At 43.0% G+C, this 24,816-nt stretch overlaps 1 protein-coding gene across 3 annotated transcripts in view; it reads left to right on the top strand.

Annotated features, from left to right (window-relative positions):
- Window positions 1-24,816, top strand: part of CALN1 (calneuron 1) — a 414,925-nt gene that overhangs the window by 270,779 nt on the left and 119,330 nt on the right. For all 3 annotated transcript variants that reach the window (XM_059693382.1, XM_059693384.1, XM_059693383.1), the window contains one exon: window positions 9,217-9,329. In XM_059693382.1, the coding sequence (XP_059549365.1) occupies window positions 9,217-9,329 (113 nt within the window). The remainder of the gene's footprint in view (window positions 1-9,216; window positions 9,330-24,816) is intronic.

Here is a 24,816-nt window from a genome sequence, read left to right on the forward strand (position 1 = left end):
CCTGCTTTCCTTCTGGAAGCCTTGAAGTTTAGTGCATGTCAGGCATAGTGTGCCCACACAACCAGCCCCTAGTAAGTAGCTCTAAGGAGCTTTCCTGGTAGACAGGATTTCCCATATGTTACCGCTACTTATTGCTGGGGGAATTGAGCATGTCCTGTTGACTCCGCTGGGAGAGGATTCTGGAAGCTTGTGCCTGGTTCCCTCCAGACTTAACCCTGCGCATCTTTCCTTTTGGTGATTGTGCTTTATATTCTTTCACGTTAATAAATCATAGTCGTGAGTAGGACCACATGCTGACCTGGGAGTCCTCTTAGCAAACCGTTGAACTTGGGGGTGATCTTGAGATTTCTCCAATACATAGCCCATCTGTAAAGCTGTAGTCAGTCCCCTTCTAACCAAGCTGTTGCTCCATCAAGACAGAGAGTAACCGTTTATCAAAATAACACTCTCGTGTCTCAATTTTAGGCCATAAAGCACAGAACAATACAATACAATAAGTGCTAAGTTTCCCAAGAGCCCATTGTTCTTCTCCACTTTATGTGTTAGTCAGCTTGGGCTGCCATAACAAAATAACTCAGACTAGGTGGCCTAAACAACAGAATTTTATTTCTCTCGGTTCTAGGAGCTAGACTTAAGATCAAAGTCCAAGCGAGCCTGGTGTCTGGTGGGAGCCTGCTTCCTGGCTCGCAGACACCACTCTCACTGTGTCCTCACATGGCCTTTCTCTGTGCTTGCACTCCTGGTGTCTCTTCCTCTTCTTCTAAGGATATTGCTCCCATTTAACCTAATTACCTCCTTAAAGGCCGTATCTCCTAATGCAGCCACATTGGGGGTGTTGGGACTTCCACCTATGCATCTGGGGAGAGGGGGAGACACAGTTTCGCTCCTAACACTTTATGAGATGTTGAAGTTAAAGCATTAGGCAAAACGGTTTCATTGGAGGGAACTGGTGGTGGGTTTTGGGTTTTTCCTAAACTCCTTGCAGTGGGAGGGGCTGTTTCTCATTCAGTTTGAGCGGAAAGTATTTCCAAAGAGCCGCTCATAGAGAGTGACCTGTGTTTGATGGAGTTTAAAGTATTTAGGGGCTGGTGTTAGCACCACATGTGAACCGCCTGAGGCCTGTGTTGGAGCTGGAGCTGCTGCCTGCTTTGGGTAGCCAAGTAGAGAGGATCGGGGCTGCCTTGGAAAGAGCTACCTTTCATTGACACATGGAGCAAAACAGGAGCCAGTTTGGAGTTTAGGATGGCCTAGACCAGTGGTCAGCAAACTCATTAGTCAACAGAGCCAAATATCAACAATACAACGATTGAAATTTCTTTTGAGAGCTAAATTTTTTAAACTTAAACTATATAGGTAGGTACATTGCTATTAACTTAATTAGGGTACTCCTAAGGCTTAGGAAGAGCCACACTCAAGGGGCCAAAGAGCCGCATGTGGCTCACAAGCCGCAGTTTGCCGACCACGGGTAGACTCTGCCGGGGTGGGGAACCTTTTTCTGCCAAGGGCTGTTTGGATATTTATAACATCATTCTCGTGCCATACAAAATTATCAACTTAAAAATCAGCCTGCTATATTTGCTCAAACATTTAATGAACTCACCAATAATGCCTTGGCAGGGCCAGACCAAATGATTTCCCAGGCCTTACATAGCCCGTGGGCTGGACATTCCCCACCCCAGACCTAGAGGGTTGATGACACCCAGTGAAGGGAGGTATCACCAGAAGCCCAGGGGCCCAGGGAGGGGGGTTAATAAGCAACCAACGTGGTGGAGGTATAGTTGACTTGGAGAAACCGCAGCCTCCTCCTGAGCCTCTCCCACCCCAGGTGTGGCCAGAAACCACAGCTGGAGAATGGAGAGAGAGGTGAGCCAAGGAAAGCATGAAGAAACTGATCTCTTCTTCCCGGTCCAGGACACTATCCTGGATCTGGTCCAAGTCAAAGGAAGGAAGATGCTTCCAATTAAAGGAGGTCTAGAGTTACCTTCTTAGTAGACTGGACTGGATTTTTTGTTCTTTAAGAGTCAATAGCAAAGCTATGGGACCAGCCAGGGCTTCATCCAGAGCCAGAGAGAGCACAAGGCAGGGTGGCTTGAACAGGGAGTGTGAGGAAGCTTTTCCTGCCTGCACCCTGTGGAGCCTAGAACATCCAAGAAAAGAGCTGTGCGGCGCTCCCAAGGCCCTCCTTGGTCTTTGCTTCCCTCTGCTCTTGATGAGTTCATCCACATGGATGCTAAAGTCTGAATTCATTGTTTAATTTTAAAAATTATCTACTTTTGAACAGATGATATATGACAAGTTTCAAAAATCAAAAAGTATAAAAAGATGTTTGGTGAGAAGACTCGTTCTTCTACCCTACATGCCCAGACTTACCCATGAATAAACCATGAACTATTATTAATTTTTGGAAGGTGGTGGGGGTGTACTTCTAGATACTTTTATGAAAAGATTTACTCAAGAAAATAGGTATATGTATTCTCCTTGATCTTTTAAAATTAAATTGTAGCACACTATAATACAGTTATGTACCTGGCTTTTGTTTACCTGAGATACTCTCTTGGAGATCTTAGAGAGCCTCTCTTGGAGATCTTAGAGATCTTTCCATAGGTCCTGAAGACTTTTGGATCCACCTTTTTAGCTGTTAGTTACTTCCCGTCCTCCCATTCTGCCATCACCTTAAAGCCAGCATTTCCCAAATATGTGCTCCTCCTGACTTCCCCTTTGTTCCTAATTAGCTCCATGGACCATCCACTATCCCAGACTCAACCTCAGAGTCACCATTGCCTCTTCCCCTTTTCTGTTGTTCCAGTCAGTTGCCAAGTGTTGTAGTTCCCTGGATCCACACCACCCCTCTCCCTCCTCCACCTGGGCCTTCCTCTCCTTTGTCTATCTAACCCAACACCACTTCCTGGGCCAGCGCTGCCCTCCCATCCAGCCTGTGCACCATGACCTGGCTGATCTTTGGTCGGCAACACGGATGCTCTGATTCCCACTTTCCACTGATTCTAGATCCATGACACGCAGAGGCTTATCTTGTCCTCCTCTCTTCCCACACGAACTCTCAATCCAGCACGAAGAGAGGGCAGTCACTGCTCCCAACCATCCTCCATCCTTCCTGGCGCCCCTGCTCCGCCCAGGCTGCTCCCTCATGCCCCTTTGAGTTTGTTATGTCCTGCTCCTCTCCTCCTTAAAGGCTCACTGCCAAACCACTGAGAATTTCCTAATTGGCGTTTTTGCTCCCTCCTTCGTCCTGCCTTAGCACAATGCTGTTAGGCCGATCATGACACCCGCCTGGTTCTGTCCTGGTAACAGATTCCAAGCACCTGGAGGGTAAGCCTGTGCCTTATTTATCTCCTGTTGCCCACAGTCCATGGCCCACTGACCTGCTGCTTTGCAGGTGTGATTTGAATGGAGTCTCAGACATTTTTTTCTACCTCTTTTTTTTTAAAATATATATTTTATTGATTTTTTTACAGAGAAGAAGGGAGAGGGATAGAGAGTTAGAAACATCGATGAGAGAGATCGATCAGCTGCCTCCTGCACGCCCCCTACTGGGGATGTGCCTGCAACCAAGGTACATGCCCTTGACCGGAATCGAACCTGGGACCCTTCAGTCCGCAGGCCGACGCTCTATCCACTGAGCCAAACCGGTTTGGCTTTTTCTACCTCTTTACTGACTGTGTCCTTGTTGTCCTTCAGAACTCATCCTTTTTTTTCTTCCTTTTTTTTTTGCAGTGATTTTTGTTATTATTTTAGCTCTCTGTGTAAGTTTCAGCTGGTTGGTTTTAATGAATGTTGCACAGTCCTGGCCCTCCTGCAGCTTCCTGCCCCAGTTCAAGTTCATTACTTTGACTTACATAGCAGCTAGACCTTAGCAGGTTAGCTTCCTTCACTCCCTGCTAAGTGGCTCATGATATTAGAAGGCTTGAGGAGGGAGAAGGAAGCCGGGTAGGGGTGGATTCCATTATTTAATTCTGCAGTTACTTGCATGTTCAAAATTGGTAAAAAATTTAACCCAATGAAATTTTTGGAGCCATGTTCTGTGAAAGGTGGTGGGTCTGAGAAGATGCCCATCCTTTCCTTGGGAGCATGTCAATCCAGATTCCGTGCCAGGCCTGGCCAGGCCTCCCTCATTAGACCAATGCTTTCAGGTGGAAGAGGTTTCAGACGCCTGGAAGGTTGTATGAGAGAGACCAGTGTCCGCTAGAATTGGCCATCGAAGGAGAATTACTGAGACAGCAACTGCAGGCAAAATAGAAATTTGGGGAACTAATAAATGGCTTTCAGGCACTGATCTTTTGCATTAGAACCCTTAACGGCCATCTCTCCCAATCTCCCACTAAATTCCTTCCTAAATGCCCACATAGGAAACCATGTTAGACTCTCACACTTTGAAAAGAGATATGAACCTATGCCAGGACTTATGCTGGGATCCCTGGTGCAGAAGCGGGGACGGTACAACGTGGAGGTTAATATCAGGGTTCCGAGCTGATAAGTGCTGCATGGCCTTGATCTTGTTGCTTTTAACCTCTTTTGCCTAAGTTTTCTCATGGGTAAATGTGGAAGGGCAGAACCTGTTCGTAGTGTTGGGATAAAATCAAACAAGATAATAAAATGTAAAGCCCTGAACTCAGTGTCTGTAAAATACATATCTCCTCTTTCTTTTATTATTAGTCTTTTAAATGATTAAAAAAGACCTCTAGAGGTTGACCTAAGACACAACAACTAGATCAGAGAGAGCGATGTAGATTTCACTTTGCCTATAGTTACCTGCCAGGAAATGCTGGGGAAGGGGGAAAGAGGGTTCCAGACAGTCCCATGCATGACCCAGCCTCCTGAGATGCAGCAAAAGCACAAGCAGACTGCTGGGTTTGGAATCCCAGCTCTGCTTGTTGCATGAGCTTCAACAGGCTACTGAACCTCTCTGTGCCTCAGTTTTCTCATCTGTAAATGGGCTGTTGAAAGACTTAAATGAACTAGTGTAAAGAAATTTCTTTACACCGTGCCCAGCACATTGTGAATGAGTGCTCAGTAAATAGATATTTTGATCATTATCCGGCTTCCCAGACCTTACCTCAGCCTGGGAATGGTTTTCCTACAAGGGACTTAGTGAAACACCTCTCTCTGAGATTCCATTTGTCTCAGTTCTCCTGAGATGATGGAGTGAGGGGATGGGGCTGTGGGGCTGGTATTCTGGGACCAGGATTGATAGCTTATAGGGCGTTTCCAGTTCTGTTTGTTAAAACTGCAAACTGCTGAAGAGAGCTTTTCCTCACAGGAAATCTGAATAGAACCTTGTGCTGTCAAATTGTGCCGTAGCAAGAGGAGCCCTCACTTAGGCAAGGTCTGCAGAAAATGTGCTGTGTACACACATCCTCAGGAGTCAGGCTGAGGAAGTCCTGAGAGAGATGCAGAGAGATGGGGACCCCACCCTGATTATTTCTCCTGCAGGAATCTCCCTTTGCTCCATGATAGTTAACAAGGAGCGGTGGAGTCATATTTCCACCGATAAAATAATCTGATGTTCCAGATGTCCTCTGCTAAGTAGCTGGAAGCAAATCCTCCGTGAACTAGACCTCTTCTCCCAGTAGCAGAAAGTCTGCACCAAGCCACCTGTTCTGCACCTCGCCCCCAGCGCTTCCCCTCTGGCCAAGGATTGAGTCATAAAAGAGCAGTTAGCCAGCGCCAGGAAAGTTTTGAGGCAGTGTGTCTGCTTGTCAGCTTTGGGTTTGGTGTTCTCAGCCAAGGGCGCCCTCTGTGAGCATTCCTTGGTGATTTGACCAGAGTTCCATGTGGGCCCTTGAAATGCACCAATTGCATGCTGCTTTACTCCCATCACCCCGGGGGAGGTTTTGGAGAGGAGGGTGGCCTCTCCTCCTACCTGGAAGGTGGACTGTTCAAAGACAATCCCATTTCCCTGGCAATGAGAAGCCGGTGTTCTGCCACGTCCTATGGACCACTCCCCTACAAGGCTCCCCGTTGAGAGACAGCAGTGCCCATTACACCGTGGGCAGGAGCTTGAGTGACCAAGCCTGGTAGTTAAGGTGTCATGAAATGCTAAGCCTTTATGAACTGCCGGACCTCGTCATGGGTGATAGAGAGTTGGGATAATGTTGGTCCACTGCTAATGGGAGGGAGGGCCCGGGGTAGGACAACCATAATACTCGGGACATCTTCTAGTGCAGTGTTTCTCGACCTTCTTTGTTAAATAGCCACCCCACCCCCAGGAGCCTTAGAACATTTGTTTCCATAGCTGCCCTACCCCCATGAAATTGTAATAGAAAGATATATTATCTATCTCTTTAGGCACTGTGGTCCCAGAAGGGCCACAAACCATTATAATATCTAAGATCTTTTTTTGTCCTCTAAGAATCACTTTTCACTTTATTGAGGGAGCTAGTGTTTCTATTGAGAATGGATATTTTAGTCTGAGACTCGTTGGCCCTCCATTCCCACCTATAATAGCAGGGGTGATTTGGGGTGAGCAGAAATAGAGGAAGACCAAATATGAGATGGATTGACTCCATAAAAGAAGCCATGGGCTTGAGTCTACAGGAGCTGAGCAGGGCTGTTGAGGGCAGGACACTGTGGACATCACTCATTCATGGGGTCACCAGGAGTCAGAGCCAACTCAGTGGCATGTAACACAACACAGAGTGTCAGTGCATGTGCATAACAAGCGTGCCTGTCTGAGACTTGGAGCCACATAGAGCCAGCTCAGTGTGAAGTTTAGGAAGCCTGGGCATTCTCTCTCCCAGCTTCCAATTTTCCACTTTCACAAATACTAGATGATTATCTTTAGACAAGCATCTTGGTCAGTATGTAAGATAATTTCCCTGTTTTCTTTTTTATTATTATTATTAAAAAGTGAAGTTATTATGTTAAAAAGAACATATGTTACAGCACCTTAAATACTGCCCGTCAATATCCAATATTCAGATAAGTGTACTGGGAATGCAGAAGAGAGCCTGGCTCTTCTCTGGACCTCTGCCAGACTTGAGCAGTATCCTTTTTACAAGTATTCTCTACTTTGAAAGGCAAGATGGTAATGCATTGTTGCTTGCATTAGCTTTCTTATGGTGATCAATGAGGGTGAAATTTTAGATCCCTTTATCTTAGTGAAGGTTGAGAGATAAATCAGTTGTCTCTCAATAGCCCACTGACTGCCCCACCTCATTTGGTGGCTAAGTCTGTTCTTTCCCATTGACTTCTCATGCCTCCTTTATCTTCTAGAAAGTTTTATCTGAATTATTGACATCTTGATGATGACATCTGCTTGGATTTTTGAAATAGGTTTTGAATGAAGGCTCTTTAAAGGCAATTGCATGCCCTAACTGGTTTGGCTCAGTGGATAGAGCGTCGACCTGCAGACTGAAGGGTCCCAGGTTCGATTCCGGTCAAGGACATGTGCCTTGGTTGCGGGCACATCCCCAGTGGGAGGTGTGCAGGAGGCAGCTGATCGATGTTTCTCTCTCATCGATGTTTCTAACTCTCTATCCCTCTCCCTTCCTCTCTGTAAAAAATCAATAAAATATATTTTTAAAGGCAATTGCATTCTGGGGGTGGATCAATGTCTGCGCTTTGGCAAATTTGTGTGCAGACACCGTCTTCATGGTTGGGAGCCAAGATGTGGTAAGCTCTTGGTGGAGACTCTCTCTTGGACAGTACTTTCAAGGTATTGTCCAAGCCTCAGTGACTCATTAGGAATGCCACACTGATGGGTCATTGAGGCTTGGGCAAGACCTTGAAGGTCAGCTTTTGTCTGCCTTGGCTCAAGTTTACCTTTTGGTCAGTAGCAACTCAGGCTTGAAAGATCCAATGGATGCTGGACTGAGCAACAGAAAATCAAGCAAGAGACAGCATCTGTTCATTCCATAAGCACATACTGAGGGCCCACCACGGTGTTGAATGTACAAAGAAGTTTCAGCATAGGTCCCTGACCTTGCAGGGCTCACAGTCCAGGTGGGAGATAGGCATGCAAATCAGTGACTGAGATACAGGTGATAAGTTCTGTAAAGGATGCACATTAAGTTAGTAGGAGAGACGGAAAAAAGTTGGGCCAACTCTGTCAAGTGAGATGAGGAAGGGTCAGGAAGAAAATGAAAAGAAATTATGATATTTAAGCTCAATCTTAGAGCACTTATGGCAGTGGTTCTCAACCTGTGGGTCGTCAACCTGTGGGTCGAGACCCCTTTGGAGTTGAATGACCCTTTCACAGGGGTCGCCTAAGACCATTGGAAAACACATATATAATTACATATTGTTTTTGTGATTAATCACAATGCTTTAATTATGTTCAATTTGTAATGAAAATACACCCTGCATATCAGATATTTACATTATGATTCATAACAGTAGCAAAATTAGTTATGAAGTAGCAACGAAAATAATTTTTTGGTTGGGGGTCACCACAACATGAGGAACTGTAATAAAGGGTTGCGGCATTAGGAAGGTTGAGAACCACTGACTTATGGTGTTCATCAGGTAAACCAGTGGGGGAAAGCATCCCAGATGTACGGAGGCCTGAAGCTCTGCAAGAGCAGGGCATTTTATGCAGAGGTGGGGAGAAAAAGGTGACAGAAGGGGTAATGGGACTTGAATGCTACCCTGAGGTGGTTTCCTTATTTTCAGAGATGAATTGATTTATAAAGCATGATCAGATGCGTTTAAGGGAAGTAAACTTGGAATTGTTTGGAGGAAAGTGAGGAGTTGAGAGTGTGAGGTCAGAAAGCAATTCTAATAACATTATAATTATAACTAGGAATTTTAATCCTTGGAATCACTTTCCCACCATAGTCTTTGGAAAGGGATATGCAATTGGATTAACAAGAAAAATAAAACAGCTGCAGGTATCTAAGAGGTGAATTCAATAAAACGTGATGACTAAATGTATTTGTGAATGACAAAGATGAAGGAAGAGATATGAATGAAGCTGCAGTTTTTCTCATGTATAGTTGGGCAATTTGAGGTGCTGGTTGAGCATTTAGATAGAAATACTGACAAGTAATTAGGGATATGTGGTATTGGATGTACTAATAATAACCAATAATTTCTTGTGTTTCTTTTGGTATTTGAAGAATGTTGCACAACTTGCAGTAATGCCACTAGTTATTTATTGAGGTCATGCTAAGGAGGAAAATATGAAGATGTTTATTTCATGGGGCATAGTAAGTCAATTTCAACTACTTTTCCATTTATATTTATATCTTCTTCTTCCAGGGGATGGCCAGGTGGATTTTGATGAATTCATGACAATTCTTGGCCCGAAACTGGTGTCTTCAGAAGGCCGTGATGGTTTTCTTGGAAACACAATAGATAGCATATTCTGGCAGGTGAGTAAGAATTTTCTTAAAGATTTACTTTCACAGTAAACATGTATCTGAGACAAATGTATGACTCTGTGTTCTTGAGCTGTTTAGCACACGAAGATCTCTACCAGGCTGGACTGACATGCAATCCTTGTAGTCTAAACTGAGGTACATACTAGGTTCTCTGAACAAAGAATCAAAACTATGCTCATTTAAGGCTGGGAGGAGTGAAATATCTACCCATTTTTTTCTTATATCAAAAAGAGTTTTACATTTTGGAGAAATGAGATTTCTCTACTTCTGATTCACAAAAGTCTTTTTACTGGGGCATTTAAAAAGGACATATCAGTATTATCTGAGCCCAGTTCTGTCCCTGGTCCAGGAGACCCTTGCTGAGAGGATGTCATGGTTCTCTTGTGTGTTGGGACCCTATCAATACTCTTGTCCTTAATAGAATAGAATGATTTTACCGAAGAGTTGTGTTCAGTGCTTCTCAATTTGATCCTATTTCTGTCTTGTAAAATCTCTTAGGAATTTCAGATATCTTCCTTTGAATTACTAATGTGCTTTGAATCATTAATTTTATAATGTGATTATTATTTCAAGATTATGGTATTTGGGGAATGGACTATCAATGATTATATTAAAAATAATTTGACAAGTTAAATTGATTTATTGATTAGACATGTAAAACACCATTCAAACACAGCCTGGTTTCTTTAATTTTTTGACGGGTTTTTTTCCTTCATACCAAAGATATTTCTGTAACCTAGATAAGGATTGTAGTTGACATGTATTTTTTTTTATCTGATTCTATTACCTGTCTTGCATATAACCAACAAGTAGTAAGAACATGTCGTGTGCCATGTAATCTAACAGTCACTGTGGATTTTACAAAAAGTTGTTTAAGACACAGTCCTGGCTATTTAAGAATTTGGTTAGGGAAGCACAGTTAAGAAAGAGGAAATAGCCCAGCTGGTGTGGCTCAGTAGTTAAGTGTCGACCCAATGCCCGAGAGGTCGTTGGTTTGAGTCCCAGTCTGGGCACTTGCCTGGGTTGTGGGCACCATCCTCAGTGGGGGCCATGCAGGAGGCCAGTGAGTCGATGTTTCTTTCTCATCGATATTTCACTCTTCATATCTCTCTAAAAATCAATGAAAACATATTTTTTAAAAAAGAAAGAGAAAAACAAACGTTATTAATTGGTGTTATGATTACTAGACTGTAATCTCCTGGAAGCCCGGAACGTCACTGTTGTTGCCCGACTGGCACTTGGCACATTGCACACAGCAGGCCCTCATTAACAATTGCCTTTGAATAGGAGGAATAGAAGTTCAAGGAAATGGGACCAATTGTTTCAAACTTTGAAATATGAGGGGGATGAAGGGAACAAAGAAAGAAAGAAAGAACATTTCAGGCCTGTCAGGATGAGAGTTTGCAAAGGGTGGAGGCTCTGAGCACAGTCCATCATTGAGCATAACGAAGGTACAGTTTAAAGGGAAAGACCTCAGGACCACTGGAAGGATGGATTTAGGGCCTGAGGAAAGAAGATCTGAGACAACTCCAAGTTCCCAGCTGGCTTTTATTGCCAGAAATAAGATCATGGAGAAAAGGAGTCTTTGTGAAATTCTAAATTGGACATGTTGAGTGTAAGGTGAGGCTCAGATAACCAAGAGGAGGAAAGTCTATGCACAGCTGAAATCAGGGATGGATCACAGGCAGGAGACCAGGGCTGGAAACCTGGGATTCACCAGAGCTGGTGGCAGAGCTCAGCAGGGGGAGATGCAGGGATGAAAATGAGCAGACACACAGGATCAGTTCCTGGAGAATCCAGGGCCAGGGACAGTGACATGGGGCCTCTGATATCCACTCTGCTCAGACGTGCCGGGAGAACACTGTCTCCCCAGACTGTGGTCATGATCAGCCATGACTCTTTCTAGAGAAGGACCTCCATGACCCTACTCACCTCGTGATGAGAATATTTCCCACGTAACCCTTCAGATATGACTCCATACTTGGAAGGACAGACAGGTAGAGTTCTCTGACAGAAATAAAAAGAAGCACACAGGAGGCTGAGCAATAGATTCCCACCTGGCCATCTTTCAACCCATGCAGGTCCACTCTGGGTGACTATCGGGAGTTTTCTCCCTGGTGCCCCTTCTTCTCTGCTCTTCTCTATTCCCCTGTTTTCTACCTTTTGCCTCTGCCTTCAGGGCCCACGCTAGCCAAGGAGAATGCTGCCAGGCTTTCCCAGCTCTAAGCCTTCTTCTTGGCCCCCAACCTGGAGGGGAAGGACCTGCAGATACTCAGAGCCTCACATCTTTCGGGTTCTTCATAGCAGAACTTCTGTACAGTGAGGAAATGTTTCTCTTACAATAGCTTGATGGTCTCTACCATAATTTGGATGGGCTATTTATCATGTTCACAAAGCCTCTGTGCTTTTATCTCATCAAAGACTCTCCTCACCTGTGGTGGTAAATGGGATGGGGAAATGAGAGAAAAGGAGAAATCCCATTCTGAAATATTTAAACAAATTTGGGAATGCACGGATTTGTGGCTGTGGCTTTCCTCCCCTGCTCTTGCTCACTCAGCTCAGAATTATATGACTAGCAAAGGAGAACAGACCCATCAATCAATTCTCAGTAGTCAGCTGTGTTCTCCCCGCCCCCGCCATCTGTCCATTCAGAGACGGAGTGAGAAATAGTACTTAAAACATCCAAAGCATCTGGTTCTTCCTGGAAAAAAGTTCATATTTTTTGGCGCTTGAGTGATTTGGTGATTTTTCAGGTTAAAAAGAAAGTCGTGTGTGTGCATGTGTGTATATGCATATGTACATGTCTGTGTTTGCTTGGCACAATGGTTGAGGAAGGTATGGACGAAGAGAAGCAGAAAGGCAGGTTGTTGCACTGGATACCCATTTATCTCAGGAGATACCAATATTCTGAAAGAAGAAGGCCATCCATTTGAGACACGCTGACAAGGCTTCCCGCCAGGGACAAAGTCAGTTTCCTGCATTAATAGACTTAATGGTACACCTGGCAGGGTGCATTAATGATGCATTTGCTGCATAATACATTACACCAAAAGCTAGTGACGTAAAACGACACTAAATACTATCTCACATGGTTTGCGTGGGTCAGGAATTTGAAAGCAGCTCACCTGGGTGGTTCTGGCTCAGGGTCTCTCCTGAGGTGGCAATCAAGATGCTGGCCGGGGCTGTGATCATCTGAAGGTTTGACTGGGCTGGAGGATGTGCTTTAGGCTCCGTCATGTTAATGGCATGGTGATGCTGGCTATTGGCAGGAGAATTCAAGCCCTTGCCACAAGGACGCCTCCTCAGTGCTGCTTGAGTGTCCTTGTGACATGGCAGCTGGCTTCCCACAAGACAAGTGATCCAAGAGAGGACAAGGCAGAAGCTATGATGTCTTTGTATGACCTAGCCTTAAAAGTCAAACTCCATGATTTCTGCAAAATTCTTTTGGTTACACAGGTCATCCCCAGTCAGGGTGGGAGAGGACAAACCCTGAGGCAAGGATCATTGGGGCCCTGCTGGAGGCTGGCTACCACAGGGTGAGGACTCTGTAACTGGGCTTTAGCTTCTGATCCAACATTGCTGCCACAGCCTTCCATTTCCCCCAGACTTTGGTTTCTCCATACTTTAGAAGAGACCTGTGACCAGGGCTGTTTTCCGTATTCTGAGAAGTGATCCTACCAGGCACTGGGCTCATTTTGCTAATCCAGTCTGTTTCCAGTGCTCCCTCCTTGTTGGATTTCTAGCCTACAGTGCCAAGGGAAAAATAAAATAGGATTCTGCAAAAGCAGCTATTTGTCAGTTGGTGCTAGTCCCAAAAGCATGAGCCCCTGGCTCTTTGCAGGAAATTAAATATAATTGGCTACTAAAGCAGCCTCGTCCCTAAGGAAGTTAGTCTGAGGGCCATGCCTCAGAGTCTCTCTTCATCCTCCCAGGGTGTGCAGCCCTTGGCGTGTGAGTCTCACAGATCTCTGGGCAACCAGTTTGGAATCTAAATGTCCTGAGCCTCCACTGGCCACCTGCAAGCTGGTTGTTAGCATAGCTGGTTTACCCCGCAGCTGTGTGCAATGTCCAAGACACTGTAAGTCACCCTAACATTAAAGTGTGTGGGACACCCATCCCCACATTTGGTCCAGACCAGAGCCTGATTGTCACACTGGCTTCTCCAATAGCAGACCTGCTCCGCATTCTTTCCAGCTGCCTATTCCTCCCCATCTGGTGGGATAATGCACAGAAGACATAGTGTATTTTATTCTTCATTCGTCACCTTTCTGTCTCTTTTCTGTAATTGCAGTGATGTATTGGATGTATTGGGGAGGGAATGTGAAATTGTGTTGGGAGTCAGCCTTAGGACTTGATATCTGTTGATGGTGGAGAGGAGGGAATGGGAGGGGGGAGTAAAAGGAGCTGGGACTCAGGATGGGGGAGTGGCTTTCATGCTCAGTGCTCCAGGTTGATTGTCACTGCTGAGAAGTGGGGTCCTCAGAGTCACTGTTGCTCCACCATTCATTCTCACTGTACACCGTGAGTCCACTTGTACCCAACAATGAGAGTCTTTAGTACAGTAGATGCCCCAAGTGGCAGAGGAGAGCTCTTCTGCGGCATCGCAAGGTTCACGCGAGTCACCACAACAGCCCTTACAGGGTCTCCTCTTTAACCTTCACCCCCACAACACCGTTCTGCACCCAGTGTGTCGACAGCACACGATGAGTAGGAGAATGACAAGGGTGAGAAGGATCGTGGGAAATCAGACAGCTCTGCCAATCCAGGGTCCAGCCGACACTCTGTTAACCTCTTCTCCCTCTCAAGGAAGAGAAAAGAGTCCACACTTAGCGAGGGGAGCTGAGCTATCGCTGTGTCTTTCTGTGGGTGCTGGAAGGAGTGAGTAAAACCGCCAGGGCCACAGTGACTCTGGAAATCATCGAATGGGTGCTCTAGCACTGGGCTCCTTCGCTCACATTTTTATCTTATCCAGTCAAACATCATTCATTACTGGTAAAACTTCGCTGCTTTAGAGGTTTTCTTTTAAGAAATAAAACACATTAATAATTACACAAATGGACCTGCTGACTGGATGGCGCTGGGTGTATGGGACTGCGTCCGGGACTGGAGGTCAGGAAACAAGGGGCTCATGCTGGCTCCTTGGTCTTTGTGTGTGCGCTGGAGAGTGTTGCCTAAATGTCCTGGGCCTCTCGGCTGGCCACATGGAAGCTGGTTGTTACCATAGCTGGTTTACCCCGCAGCTGTGTGCAACGTCCAAAACACTGTAAGTTACTTCAACATAAAAGTGTGTGGGACACCCACCCCCAGGTTTGGTCCAGACCAGAGCTTGCTTGTCACACTGACTTCTCCAACAGCAGACTGGCACAGGATCCTTTCCAGCTGCCCACTCCTCCCCTCTGGTGGGATAATACACAGCAGGTATTGCCCTCCCAGGCTTGCCCTCTGTCCCTCCACCCAGCATTCTTGCTGTGGTCTCATGCCTTCCCTGGCTTTCCATTTCTGCTATGGTTCTCGACTTTTGATTTCTGTCCCATAGGGACATGCAGGTGCTGGTCCCCAGGCCATGGCTGAGATGGGCGAGGAGCTGGACTTAAAATTCTTGTCTCCTGGTCAGTTGAGAGCACTTGATGTTCCATGTTCATGATGTATGAGAGAAACACTACACAAAGCTACAGTGTAATCCATATCTGTTTTGCATAAAAGGACCGGAGAGAACTATATCAGAACATCAGCAGTGATTTTTCATGTGTGGTAGGATGTTGAGTGATCATATCTCTCTGTATTTCCCAAAATCTTGACAGGGGGCATGCATTACTTCTATAATCAGAAAAAGAAAAATGCAGTTCCCAGCTAGGCAGGTATCTATGAAATATCTATAATTTTTTCATCTGTAAAACCGGAGATTACCTGTTCGATGAGGTTGGCTGTTGATAAAACTTGCAGGGAAAGCAAATTTTTAAAAAAGGACCAAAGGAATCATGTTTATCTCTTTGAGGCATTTATTTGTTGCTTGGGACCAAGACATAGAAAATACCACCTTTAATTTTTCTAAGGATAACTCACATTCCAGGAGGCAGTCTCTCCTCACAGCAGATCTGGCACCAACCGGATTGTTCTCCCCTCAATATTTTGCCAACGTGCCACTCTATCAGAGTTTTCGATCCAGAGCTGCTGCTCCTCAGTTCTTAATCATCCAGTGGAACCTAAACAGCTGTTAGCAGAGATGCCCATCACGAGGCCTGTTTGACTGACAGCCAGTGCTTGAATCCACAGAGCCTTTACTGCATTTGAAATATGGAGGGTGGGAAGCATTAGTGTCGGCAGCGGGTCTCCACGTGTGGTTCCTGAACCAGCAGCAGCATCACCCGGGACTTGTTAGAAATACAAATGCCAGCCCACCCCGAAACACTGAATGGGAAACTCCAGAGGTGGTCCCAGCAGTGTGGGTTCCCCTGAGCCCTCCAGATGGCCCATTTGTGCCCAGGTGTGAGAGCCACTGAGCCACTGAGGTTCCAGTGACCTGTCATGGGAGGTGGGCATCCAGGCAGGCTGACTGCTCTGACTCCGACCTTGGTAATTTGTTTCTTTTTTACAATTTTACCCATATTTATGAGTGCAGTTAGTCTCTAGTTTCTATAACACTATAGGCGTACCTTCGGGATATTGCAGGTTCCATTCCAGACCACCGTAGTAAAGCTAAAGTGAGCATCACAATAAAGGCAGCTGTAATTTTGTTGCTGGTGGAGAGTCTTGAGTTCAGTTTGTAAAAAGCTCAACATCTGTCCTGGCCAGTGTGGCTCGGTTGGTTGGAGCATCGTCCACTGCACCGACATGTTGCAGGTTCATTCCCGATTAGGGCACATAGCTAGGTTGTGGTTTCAATCCCTGGCCAGGGAGCATACAAGAGGGTCCCTTCCTCTCTCTCTAAAATCAACAAAAAGATATCCTCGCATAAGGATTAAAAAAAAAACAAACCCTACAAAGCCTGTGACATGCAATAAAGCAAAGCACAATAAAGCGAGGAGAAGTGCCTGTATGAATTTTAACTGTTTCTAAAAGGGCAGAAATTACATGTCAATAAGTAATTTTCTAATTTGAAAATGTCTCTCCAAGCATTAAAGTAAAGGAAGCATTCCTTATAATTTGCTTTTTATATAATTTTTATAAATTATATTTATAATATGCTAAATAAATAAAAACTATTAAACAAATAAATTAAAAGACTGTTTCAAAGCTAACCAACAGGAAAAATATGGCCATTGATAGACTGAAGCATATGTGAGGAGCATTTCTGAAGCAACATGGAAACCTCTTAACATGACAACAGAGAAATGGGATAAGGAACAGCATGCGATTAATGCATCTTTCCGTAAACATGTTAGAGCCGTTGAACCTCACTGGAAAGCTAAGAAATGTCAATGAAAGTAGTAATTGGATAACATTTTCCTGCTATCAGATTAGAAAAGAATAAGACACGATAATACTCAGCGCTGTCGAGAGTGAGATAAACTGTGCAAACTGGTAGAAATGTACATTGTCAAACTTTTTGGAAAGCTACCTGGAGATACTTTGCCCCAACTTTTCAAATGTTTCAACTCGATAATTAAAAATAATTCTACGTTCAGGACTTTATGATTTGGAATTAGTCAGAGAGATAGAAAATACAGTTACAAAGATGGAATATTGTACAATCATTCGAAGTACCATTTCCCCTTTGCAGTCTGTAGAGATTGACTTTCCAGCATAATTACATTGCTGTTCTATATCTATTCTATTTCCATTTATATTCACAGAGAGACAAAAACTGGAGAAAATGTAATAATGCTGACAATACTAATTACTATTGGTTGGCATAAAGGTGAATGTAATTTTTTCTTAATCCTTCTTTTTTTATTTTTCTGGAATTTCTACAATGGGGCCAGATGATCTACTGTGTTGCTATTCAGTGAAATTAACAACATCTCAAATTAACAAAATCACATTTGAAAGCAGCTGTTTTCAGTGGCAAAAAAAAGGTGATTAGAGTTTCTCATACATATGCTCATTGTTGTGGTCAACCAAGCACAAAGTTGATCTGAGAATAGAAGAGGATACAATCAAAACTGCAGCCCCAGCCACCAGGAGGCAAGAGACTCTGGAGGCTTCTGAGTGACAGCTGCCCACCCAGAGCTGCTGTGGAAGCTGCGGCGCACCACGCTGGCTGCAGTGCCCCACGTGTCAGTCACCTTATGTCCAATTAGTGTGCTGAGAACTCACACGTTAGGAGAACATCTGAATTGATTTTTATAATCAGGAACAAATACATTTAGAGTAATTTTAAAAACCCCTTGTAAATAATTTCATGACTGCTTCCTGTGTCTGGGGTGAGTATGTACTGACAGGCGACCTCAGCCAAGAAGAGGAAAATGTCACTGGTTCCATTATGAGGGAAGCCTGGCACCAGTGGCTTAATCCGTATATCCAATCGAATCCGTATATCCAAGTGTTATGTGAAGTTATTTTCTTTCTTCAGTTACTTAAACGCAGGGGTCTAACCCACATTCTACATACAATGTGCACGCTCTAGATCAGCGGTTCTCAACCTGTGGGTTGCGACCCCTTTGGGGGTCTAACGACCCTTTCACAGGGGTCGCCTAAGACCATTGGAAAACATATATAATTACATATTGTTTTGTGATTAATCACTATGCTTTAATTATGTTCAATTTGTAACAATGAAATTGGGGGTCACCACAACATGAGGAACTATATTAAAGGGTCGCGGCATTAGGAAGGTTGAGAACCACTGCTCTAGACTCTCCGGAAAGCACAGAGTTTTCATCCAAACTAACTTAAAGAAAGAGGACAGGAGGAAGAGGAAAGATGGTTGGACTGATTAAAGTTTAGGGGAGCAGAGAAAGGAGCAAGGGAGGCACAAAAGCTGTAGGGACATCCTGGGGTCAGACAGACACATCCTCTGAAACCCACAGCACGCAGCACCCAAAGGCAGGCTTCTGAAGGGGTCAGAAAACACATTTTATTGAGTTATGATTGACATGTAAAAAGCTGTACATATTTAATGTGTATAGCTCCATGAGTTCAGAAATAAGTATACACTCGTGAAACCATCACCACCATTAAGTCTATACACATATCCATCTCCCAAAGTGTCCTTTCCTCTCTGTATTATTATTATTTCTATTACTGTTGTTATTATTTTGTATGTGTAATAAGAGAACTTAACATAAGATCTATCCTCCTAGCAAATTTAAAGTGTACCATACTGTGCACGGCTGGTGTGGCTCAGTGCTTGAGCATTGACCTATGAACCAGGAGGCCAGAGTTCAATTCCTGGTCAGGGCACATGACCCAGTTGTGGGATCAATCCCCAGTATGGAGTGTGCAGGAGGCAGCCGATCAATGACTCTCTCATCATTGATGTTTCTATCTCTCCCTCTCTATTCCTCTCTCTGAAATCAATCTATAGACATAAAAAGCTAATATGCGAAGTGTCCCTCCTACTGACTGACCAGTCGCTATGATGCGCACTGACCACCAGGGGGCAGACGCTCAACGCAGGAGCTGCCAAGCTGCAGTGACTTGGTAGCAGCAGTTCTCAGGTGACGCACCCGGAAACCAGAGGGACGGGAGCCTGATTCCTCGAGCGAGGCCCCGTGATTCCACCTTCAGCTGTGGGTTATATTGTTGCTGGGGCACTATTGGCCCTGGATCTGAACACTTGTGTTTGTGTTCCACACCCTGTACAACAGCAACTTTGCAGAGTGCCCTCTCGCACTCCGGGACCCTTCGGGGGATGTCGGAGAACCGGTTTCGGCCTGATCCCCGCAGGCCAGGCCGAGGGACCCCACCTGCTGGAGGGACCCCACTCAATCTGCAGACACTGGGGGAGGGACCCCAGGAGGTTGGCTCCAGGACATGTCTGGCCCTTCTCTCCCAGCCCCGCCCCACTGGCCACCTTCTAATTAATTTCCTTTCACTGTGCACGAATCTGTGCACCGGGTCACTAGTAAAAATATATTAAGAAAAAAATAAAGTGGATCATTAGCTCCAGGCACTGTGCTACCTGGACCTCAAGAGCTGACGTCACTGGCTGTCCAGAATAAAGACTAACATGGACAGCCATGTTCCCAGATTTTAAAACTGAGGGTGTTGTGGCTATGAAGAAAGAGTGAATTGACAGTTAGGGATGAGCACTCAGGTCCCATCAAGACAAAGAGTTTAGATGACTGTTGTAGTAGCAGTACTCATCGGAGTGTTTTAGGTGATGGAGTGGCATGTGATTTACATGCAGACGACACCACTGCCACTGTGTGGAAGGAGTGTAGGGAGCAAGAGTGGAAATGGGGGTTTGGGGAGCTATTTCAAGAGTTAGGGGGACAGCTGATGTCTTTCTAACACTAGTGTGGAAGCAGCTGAGGTAACAAAAAGGGGCAGGTACAGGCTTTATTTTGGAGGTAGAGCTGTTCACTAAATAAAATTGTGGTATTTTCATTATGTATTTCCATCATTACCATTTATACCTACAAGTAGCCTTATTGGCCAACCCACTATTTTTGCCTTGAATGCTCTTTTTCGGTTATTAATACTAACCATATCTCATCTTTTTATTGACTTTACTGGGTATATTCTTACCCATCCTTCTCCTTTAAAAATGTCTACTTTTGTAAATGCCCCTCTCTTTCTACAAATCATAGTGTCAGATTTGTTTTATAAGCCAGTCTGACAGAATTTGTCTTTTAATAGTGTGATTTAGTATATCGGAAATCCTTTTGTAACTGGTATTTGTTCACAGTTCAATAGTTCTATATATTTTTTTCTGGTTTTAAGCTTTGTCCTTTGTTTTCTGTCTTTTGCTATACTGATTGTTTTGTATGTTTTATCTTCTAAATTAAATACAAATATAGCTCTTCTTCTCTAATCCTTTTACTGATTTTTTACTTTTACTTTTAGAATTATATTTGTCTGAATTATTAAAGTCAAAGAATAAATGAATTCTGACTTTTCCTGAAAGGAAACTTGATTTTTATTTATTTATTTATTTATTTATTTATTTATTTATTTATTTATTTATTCTCTTCTTTCACTTCCCAATTTCTGTTAATTCAATCTGGCATTATATATACTGTTGTTGTTTTTTTTAAGGTTTATCAAAATGGTTGTAAGATTCACATGCAGTTTTAAGAAACAATTCAGAAAAAGCCCATATACACTCCACCCAATTTCCTCCAAGGGTAACACATGCAAAAGCCATAATATAATATATAAATTGGATTTTGACATTGATAAATCCACCAATATTCTTTGCATTTCCCCAGTTTTACTGTACTCACATTTGTGTGTGTGCATGTGTCCTGCCTTACAATTTTATTGTATGTATAAGTTTGCATCTCCACTACCACCATCAAGGTGGTGAACATTTCCATCACACCTCACACCTTCACCCCGCCCCTAACTGCTGCCAACCACTAATCTGTTTTCCATTTTTAAAACTTTGTCATTTCAAAAATGTTATATAAATGGAATCCCACAGTATGTAACCTTTGGGGATTGACTTTTTCCCCCACTCAGCATAATATCCATGAGATTCATTCATTCATTCATTCAAGGTGCTGCATATCAATAGTTTGCTCTGTTCAAGTTGTATATGAGTAATAATATATCATGGCATAGATGTGCCACAGTTTATTTAACCATTCGCCTGTGAGTATGGGCTGTTTCAAATGTTTGGCTGTTCTGAATAAAGCTGCTATTAACAATTGTGTGCAGGTCTTTTTTTATGTTATAAGAAACTGCCCACTGGTTTTCCAGAAAGGCAGTAATATTTCACATTTTTACCAGCAATGTGTGAATGATCCAGTTCTTCCATATCCTCTCCAACTTTGGTGTCGTCATTCTTTTTATCCCAGCCATGCTGATAGGTGTGCAGTGATGTTTCATTGTTTAATTTGCATTCCCCTGATGGCCAATCTTTTCCAGGGCTTAGTTACCATCTCTACCTTCTTCTGTTCCTGTCTGTTCATGTCTTTTGCTCATATTCTAATTGGATAATTGTTTTTGTCTTGTTTTGTGTGACTGTTGCGATTTGATAATTCTTTATACATTCTAGATACTATCCCTTTGTTAGATATGTTGTTTGCAAATGCCTCCTCCCATACATACTTCATCTTTTCATCCTCTTTATATAGGCTTTGGCAGAGCCAAAGTTTTTCATTTTGATGAGGTCCACTTTATCAATTTCCCCACCACAGACCATGCTTTCCGTGTGAAGTCTAAGAACTATTTGCCTGGCACCAAATCACAAAGATTTTCTCCTGTGGTTTTTTTTTCCAAAAAGGTTTTACACTTTTACATTTAAGTATATGTCTCATATTGAGTAAACTTTTGTAGGAGGTATATGGTTTAAGTCACAGTTTATTTTTTGCCTTTCAATGTCTACTTGCTTCAGCACTGTTTGTTGAAAAGGCTGTCCTTTGTCCAGTGAGTTGCTTTGACAACTTTGTCAGTTGAGCATAGTTCTGTGGGTTAATCTCCAGGCCCCTGTTTGCTCCATTGGTCTGTGTGTCTGTCGATCCCTCTGCCAAGAGCACACTGTTTTGATTACTGTAACTATATAGTAAGCCTTCATATCAAGTAAACGATTCCTCCAACTTTATTCTTTCGTATCAAGATTGTTTTAGCTATTTTAGGCTCTGTGTTTTTCCATATAAATTCTAGAATAAGCTTATATGAGTACCAAAACTTTGCTAGAATTTTGATAAGAATTACACTAAACGTATAGATGAATTTGGGGAGAATTGAGGCCTTTATATCGAGTCTGCCAATCCATGACCACGGTATGTCTCTCTGTTTATTTCAGTCTCTTTGATTTCTTTCATCCACAAATGTGTAGCTTTTCAACATACAGATTTTGCACTTGTTCTGACAAGTGTACACCTAGGGATTCCATCTCCTCTGGAACAAATGTAACATGTTCATGGGTAGTGAAAAGAAATGTGAGCTTGTTTCTTGGGATTATGATGTGATCTGCAACTACATACTGTTTGATTTCTTTCCTTCTAAACTGCATGTCGTTTAGTTTCTTACCTTATTAAGCTGGCTATCACCTCAGTAATATGTTGAATAGCAGTGATGAGAGTAAAGATTCTTGGCTTATTCCCAACCTCCTGGTGAAAGCATTCAGTGTCTCACATTAAGTATGATGTTTGCTGTAGGATTTTTCTAGTTACTCTTTACAAAGTTCAGTTAAATCTCTCTTTATTCTTGTTGAAAGTTTTTTTTTTAATCATGAATGATCTGTGTCAACTGATATGATTAAACGATTTTTATTATTTAATGGTTTCCTTTGGTCTCAACAAAAGCCACATTGTTTTTACCGCTAAAGATTATATCTAATGTTTACTAAAAAGTGATCATCTTTATTGTTAAAGAGTATATACTAATTTGAATATCATAAAGGTTTCTTAGCACAGAGCTTCTCAAACTTGTTTAAAAATGTGTTGATCACTTTAAAACTTACTTTTAATTACTTTTGACATACAATATTATATTAGTTTGAGGGTGTACAACATAGTGATTCAACATTTACATACCTTACAAAGCCATCACCACATTAAGTCTAGGAACCGTTTGTCACTGTGCATAGTTATTATGACACTAGAGGCCCGGTGCATGACATTCGTGCACTGGGGGAGGGGAGACCCCTCAGCCTGGCCTGCACCCTTCAGCAGTCTAGTAGCCCTTGTGGAGCGGGCCTAAGCCGTCAGTCAGACATCCTTAGCACTGCCACAGAGGCAGGAGAGGCTCCCACCACTGCCGCTGCACTTGCTGGCCGTCAGCCCGGCTTGTGGCTGAGCGGTGCTCCCCCTGTGGGAGCATACTGACCACCGGGGGTAGCTCCTGCATTGAGCGTCTGCCCCCAGGTGGTCAGTGCGTGTCATAGCGACCGGTCGTTCTGCTGTTCAGTCAATTTGCATATTACCCTTTTATTATATAGGAGGATTAACTCTATTCCCTATGCTGTACTTTATATTCCCGTGACTTATTTTATAACTCGATGTTATATAACTGGACGATATAGTGATTTTTTGATTTTTTTGTTTATTTTTTTTTACTGTTGAACTTGCCTTGCATATCTGAAATGAATCTGACTTGGTCAGGGTATATACTTTTTTTTAATATATTATTGGATTCAGCTGGCTAGTTACTTAGGATTCTTACATCTAAGTTCAACAGAGATAATTAGTCTGAAGTTGACTCTTTTTTGGTACCATTTCTCTGATTTTGGTATCAGATCTCATAAAGTGATTTGGGAAGTACTTTCTATTTTATGGAAGAGGTTGTGTAAAATTGGTGTTAATTCTTTTTTAAATGTTTGGTAGAATTCTGCACTGAAACTGTCGGGGCCTGGAGATTTATTTTCTCAGGAGCTTTTGAATTATGAATTCAATTTTCTTAGTGCTTCTAGCACAGTTCAGATATCTATTTCATCTGTTTGAGGTTTTGACAGCTTGTGGTTTTTAAGGAATTGGTCCAATTCTTATGTTGTTGCATTTATTAATGTAATGTTGTTTATAGTATTCCCTTCTATCTTTTAATGTTTGCAGGATTTATAGTGATAGTCCCTATTTTACTCCTGATGTTTGTGATGTGTCTTCTCTTTTTATTTTTTGTCACTCTTCCTAGAGTCTTGCAATTTTATTCATTATTTTCATAGTATCTGCTTTCATTGTTTTGGGTTTGGGGTTTTTTTTTGGTACCATTTTCCTGTTTCTAATTTCTACCAATTTCATTGACTTCCAATTTTAATTTTCTTTCTATCTGCTTTGGGTTTTTTTTCCTGTTTTTGTTTCTCTCTCTTTAAAAAAAAATATTTTTATGGATTTAAGAGAGGACGGGAGAGGGAGAAAGAGATAGAAACATCAATGATGCGAGAGAATCATTGATCAGCTGCTGCCTGCACGCCCCACTGTGGGGATCGAGCCCGCAATACAGGCATGTGCCCTGACTGGGAATCAAACCATGACATCCTGGTTCATAGGTTGACACTCAAACACTGACCTACACTGGCCTGCCTGGCTGTTTTTCCTCTTCTTTTTCTAGTTTTTTTTTCCCCTGTAAGAACTTATATTATTGATTGATGTTATATTTCCACTTTATTCATTTCTCCATATTTTTATTAACTTTGAGTGGTCTCTTTTGATTCATGGGTTATTTAGAATTACATTGTTAAATTTTCACATATTTAGAGACTTTTCTAATATCTTTCTGTTACTGGTGTCCAGTTTGATTCCATTGCAATCAATGAACACATTCTGATTTTAATTATTTAGATTTTTGAGGTTTATTAGTCTCGGATATAGTCTATCTTGGTGAATGTTCCATTAGTACTTTTAAAAAATGTACATTTCTCTGTTATTGGGTGGAGTTTTCTGTATATGTCAGTTGGATTCTACTGGTTGATTGTACTGTTTTGATCCTG

This window comes from Myotis daubentonii, chromosome 4, assembly GCF_963259705.1.
Source record: "Myotis daubentonii chromosome 4, mMyoDau2.1, whole genome shotgun sequence".
NCBI classification, from domain to species: domain Eukaryota; kingdom Metazoa; phylum Chordata; class Mammalia; order Chiroptera; family Vespertilionidae; genus Myotis; species Myotis daubentonii.